The following is a 5,027-nucleotide window of genomic DNA, read 5'->3' as shown; positions in this document are numbered from 1 at the left end:
TTAACAATCTGGATTAACCCATTCAAGTTGTAACCCGGTCCATGAGCTGGGTGTAATAACTCTGGAGAAACATTGATCACACACACACACATATATGGAATTTACAAAACCTCCATTGCACAAAGAACATCAACTTTCTCGCTTGTCATCTTTCAATTGTCATTCTTCAGTCTTGCTTCTGTCCTGTGTTGCCTATTGTAAATGACCCCTCCAAGCTCCATGTTTATTTTTCTCTTTGTTTTTCCCCTTTCTATTGCTGTCCTTTATGTTAGACAATACAAAAACTTTTCATGGCTTTTGCTCATCAATCATCTTCCTTGTTCTGATTTATTGCCCTTCTTTCTCCTCACAAGATTCTTCAATAGTGTTCCAACATTCTACCTCTCATTTCTAAGTAGTCATCGTGAGAGAATCGTGCCTGGATCTTAATTCTTGTCATAAATGTTGTGCCTCTAGAGTTCGAGCAAGTTGGATTTTGGTGGTAAGACAAATTCTGATTTTTTTTTTCTTCTATGGATTTTATAAAGCATCAATGTATGGTTTTTTTTTAGTTTCCAAAACTAGAGAATGTAGGTTCGAGCAACTTGGATTTTAGTGGTAAGACAAATTCTGATTTTTTTTTCTTCTATGGATTTTTATAAGCATCAATGTATGGTTTTGTTTTTAGTTTCCAAAACTAGAGAATGTAGGTGTAAATTAGACAGCATATGCATACTTAGCTACTAAGTAAAATTTCTTGAGTTCCAAGTTGTAGGGTTTTGAGATAATTTCATGCTAAACTTCTTTGCACAGTATAGTTTTCGTAGGTTGTTTGTTGTATGAATCTGGTTTCTTGCTTAGAGAAACCAATTCGGTTGCCAACAATGTCAGTGAACGATACTTGATGGCCTTGATTTCCCTCTATACATCTGTTTTGGTCACCAGAAGAAGTTGGTTTCAAGCTCTTTACGGTCTAAGTTTTTGTCTTCTATAAAATTTTGTGCAGGGAGGGGGTTATATTGTAAGAAAATGGCAACATCTTTGGAGGAGCTTCTTGCAAAGGAAGGGTTTAGAGCCGGAAGATCAGGGACAAGGGCAAGACATGCATTCAAAGGAGAAGCTGCAAGTATGCCTCGTTACCCTTCTGGAGACCAAGGCAAAAAGGACTCTCCATCTGGTCCATCTATCAGCAGAATCAAGACTGAAAGGACAAGATCTGATGTCACTCGGTATACTATGAGAGGAGAATCACCAGTAAGTAATAGTAGTTTAAGTAGGAGACCGAGGGATGATCTGGCTAGAAGAGAAAAATTAGATTCAAGATTGAAGACAGAACTTCGCTGCAGAGGTTCGAAAGATGTGCAGGAAGATAAGACTCTGAATTCTGACACATTGGAAGATGTCAAGGGGAGTGAGATTGCTGAGGTTGGTGTGGAAGAAGATGGGAGATTTAAGGATATATACTCTGATAAAGCATATTATTCAGAAAGAAAGGAAAGATCATCGAAAGGTAACGGGAGCTCGGAGAGGTATAAAGAGAGGAAAGGGAAGGATAAGAAAGTAACTGAAAGGCGCGGCATCAATTCTAATGAAAAATTGCTCAAATACACGGGACTGAGCAAAAACAACAGGAAAAGTATGGACCAGGTTGAGGCGGCTTATGACAGTTCGGTTAGAGGCTCAAAGAATGCCAATGGCTTTGAAGATGATCAGAGAACAAAGAATGAGAAAACTGCACCAGCAGTTCCTGAAATTGCTCTTGATGAAGTTGCTGTTAAAGCAGTAACCTCCATCTTAAATGGTTATATAAAGCGTTTTCTTAAAGATGCAGAATTCCGAACCACTCTTCGTCACAATTGTTTCTCTTCTCTTGCTTTTATCGAAACAGAAGAAGGCGACAGCATTGAGAGCATGGCCAAGGCCAATCTTGAACAAGCTATTGCAACAGTGGAAAAGGTTTCCGAGGCAGCTGCGAGGGCAAACGATTTGAAAACTGCTGCTTTGCAGCTTAGTGTGATCACAGGCTTGAACTCAAATGATCTGAAAGATGAATATACGTCAGGAACTCCAAATTCTAGGTTGTCAGCTGCTGCTTTGCAGCTTAGTGTGATCACAGGCTTGAACTCAAATGATCTGAAAGATGAATATACGTCAGGAACTCCAAAATCTAGGTTGTCAGCTTGTGCTCACATCTATCTCAGTGTGATATATAAGCTACAAAAGAAGGACAAGGCTTCAGCTAAGCATCTTTTGCAAGTGTTTTGTGATGCTCCTTTTCTGGCAAGAACACTTTTGTTGTCTGAACTGTGGGACTATCTATTCTTCCCTCATCTTTCTCATTTGAAGACTTGGTACAAAAAAGAGGCAGATGCTCTATTCAGGAAGCCAAGAAAGATTAAGAAACTTAAGTTTCTTGCCAAAATTTATAACGAAACTCTGGATTCCTGTACCTATCAATTTGCAGTTTACTACAAGGATTGGCTCACAGAAGGAGTTGAAGCTCCTTCTGTTCCTTCTGTCGACATCCCTTTCACGTCACAGCAGGGAGGTTCGCAGGATCATTCTTCAGGACCAGCTAGTCCGTCTGCTCCTTTCTCACCCCAGCCAACGGTGAGTAAGAAACTATATGATGCTGTATTTGGCCGTTCAAGTAAACCTAGAGTTCATGAGGCTGAAGACAATGGCAAGGCAGAAAACCTCAATAATGGTGCACATATTTCTGGTTCTTCTCCTATTGAAATCAAACATACAGTGACGATCTCTTTCAAAATGGTTACATATCCTGGTCAAGATATAGAGAACCATTCCCCTGAGAATGTACCAGATAACACCTCCATTCCTGTGAGTATTTCATGTGATTTTCCTTCATCTTTGTACCATTTACCTGTATGATTTATGCCATTTGATTTGTCAGTAATTTCCTTTCAATATTTTATTTTTATGAGTTGCGAATATCAAACATATAAATAACATTTGGTTACTTTCTCGAGATTTGAAAGGACTGAAATTAACTCTAAAACTGTCCTAGAGACATGACAAAAATCCGTTCTGAAATTATTTCGTAGACACTCTATCTCCTCTAACCAACCAAACGCAACCATATGGATGATACTTACTGATAATTAACATTTGAACTAGAGGATAGTAAACCTTAAATTTGTTCCTCTCATCTTTTCTCTGCAAGTATTTTTCACGCTCTCAAGAATTTAAACATTTCTTCAGGGTAAAGGGCTCTTAACAGCACCTAACAAAGAATGGAAGTTGGTCCAAGTGAGTGTTTCACCAGGCACAGATCTTAATGTTGACACTTGCAACTCTAGTGCAAGGCAAGAACCTGAAGGAGATACTACTAATATGCTAAATTCATCTTCACATACAAAAGAAAACGAGCTAGCCCTCAAGACACTAGCAAAATCTGTTTTCGAACTACAACGAACTGAGGATTCTGGCGATCCCACTGTTTCAGACCTTTCACATTTTTCAGACCTTTCACATTCCAAAAAGGTGTCATTTGCTTTTCTTGGCAAGAAATACTGAATTCCTGAGTTTTGCATTTAATACTATATGCCTACAAATTTCCCTAATAATTTCTCTGATTATTATGTTAAGTGCAGGCAATCAACCCAGACGCTTCTAGTGAAGGTGAGTCAGAACATCTCAAGATTATTTCTCCCTTTACAAATTGTTGTTTGGATGCTCATGATGCACTCCCCCAGTGCAGGGCCACATGGAAGTCACGAACATTTTGATGAAGGATCCATTTTTGATAGCATTCCACAAGACTTTATTTGCCCTCTCACCGGACAGTTGTTTGACGATCCGGTGACACTGGAGACCGGCCAAACCTTTGAGCGGGAGGCCATCCGAGAATGGTTTGATCGGGGAAACAAAACATGCCCTGTATCAGGAAAAACTTTAGCATGTTCAACTGTGCCACTTACCAACTCTATTTTGAAGCTTGTCATCGACAGCTGGAAATCGGTGAAAGAATATTAGCTATTATAATCTATTCAGCAATGTTTAAATATAATTTTGGGATCGAAATTATGTACCATTGCGAGTCATGATGAATAAATTATGTACTTCTATAGAAAAACAATTTATATTTTCCCACTTGTTTCTCTAACCCCATTTTGTTCAAGAAAAAACAAAATAATTTTGACTCACTTAAAAAAACACTTAACACTCATGAATTTAATTTTGAAAAATAGTTGATAAGTTAACCAATTAGGTTTCCAGCATGAGTCACAACGGTTCCATTCCCTTCTATGAACTATGATATTAACAACAATCATAAATCGCCTAGAAGACATTAACATGTTCCTTGTAAGCTTGGTAGGATGGGCTCCTGTTTGTTTTTAGTTTTTAGATAGATGAGGATCTAGTTTTTGCCAAGATTTCTAGAAGAAGCGATTTTTTAAAAAATTTATTTGAGTATATTTATCTTATTTGTTTAAAAAAAGTTGGGTGAAATGTATTAATTTTACCATTAATTTCAATCCTTTTTTCCCAATTAAGATATTATTTAATATTAATTGAGATAAACATTATCTTAGATGATTTTAAGAAAAAAATAAATAAAATAAGACAAGATAAACATTATCTTTATATAAAATGATATTTTTGCAACCTAATAAAGTGAAATGATTTTGAAAAAAATTAGATAAGATAAATATTATTGGTGAAGTAAAACCTGATTTTAACTACCATGTGGGATAATAATTTTGACAAAATTTAAATAAAATAAGTGTTATCTCTTAAATAGAACGAGTTCTTAACAACTATGAAATAATTTTTTTAAAATATATAAGATTACATTATCTCTCAAGTGAAACGAGTTTTTAACATATAATTAGATAAGTTAAAATTAAATGAAAAGCATATAATTGGCAATTAAAAAAATAAAAAAAATCAAGAATTCATATTCATGAGATATTGTATAGATGTGTCCTTATTTGGTGATGAAATAAATAACATTATTAAGATAATATTTAATTATTATATCGGGATGAAAGAGATGAAGATAGTAAAAACAAAAATAAATTTGG

General features: G+C 36.0%; 1 protein-coding gene across 6 annotated transcripts; it reads left to right on the top strand.

The window, feature by feature from the left end:
- The first annotated feature begins 75 nt into the window (after positions 1-75).
- On the top strand, positions 76-4,086 carry LOC105134983 (putative E3 ubiquitin-protein ligase LIN). Of its 6 annotated transcripts, none has more exons than XM_011039631.1 (6): positions 77-481; positions 986-2,026; positions 2,120-2,820; positions 3,202-3,483; positions 3,589-3,621; positions 3,696-3,807. In XM_011039631.1, exons 2-6 carry the CDS (start codon positions 1,009-1,011, stop codon positions 3,726-3,728), a joined length of 2,067 nt encoding a protein of 688 aa, XP_011037933.1. In that variant the 5' UTR covers positions 77-481; positions 986-1,008; the 3' UTR covers positions 3,729-3,807. The 6 variants fall into 6 exon arrangements, with proteins under 6 accessions (XP_011037932.1, XP_011037933.1, XP_011037929.1 ...); XM_011039629.1 differs by having other exon boundaries at positions 78-481; positions 3,594-3,621; positions 3,696-3,902; XM_011039628.1 differs by having other exon boundaries at positions 79-481; positions 3,594-3,621; positions 3,701-4,069.
- Positions 4,087-5,027: the final 941 nt, after the last annotated feature.

The sequence above is a fragment of the Populus euphratica genome, unplaced genomic scaffold, assembly GCF_000495115.2.
Source record: "Populus euphratica unplaced genomic scaffold, PopEup_1.0 scaffold57.1, whole genome shotgun sequence".
NCBI classification, from domain to species: Eukaryota; Viridiplantae; Streptophyta; class Magnoliopsida; order Malpighiales; family Salicaceae; genus Populus; species Populus euphratica.
Note: the sequence above shows the minus strand (reverse complement) of the source record. Positions and strands in the feature narration are given on the sequence as shown.

What these genes read in the sequence shown, in the direction of transcription:
- LOC105134983 (XM_011039627.1), top strand. Translation starts at nt 1,009, where the DNA reads ATGGCAACATCTTTGGAGGAGCTTCTTGCAAAGGAAGGGTTTAGAGCC. An exon ending in TCAGGAACTCCAAATTCTAG is followed by an intron (nt 2,058 to 2,150) that starts GTTGTCAGCTGC and finishes TCCAAAATCTAG; the next exon opens with GTTGTCAGCTTGTGCTCACA. An exon ending in ACCTTTCACATTCCAAAAAG is followed by an intron (nt 3,484 to 3,588) that starts GTGTCATTTGCT and finishes TATTATGTTAAG; the next exon opens with TGCAGGCAATCAACCCAGAC.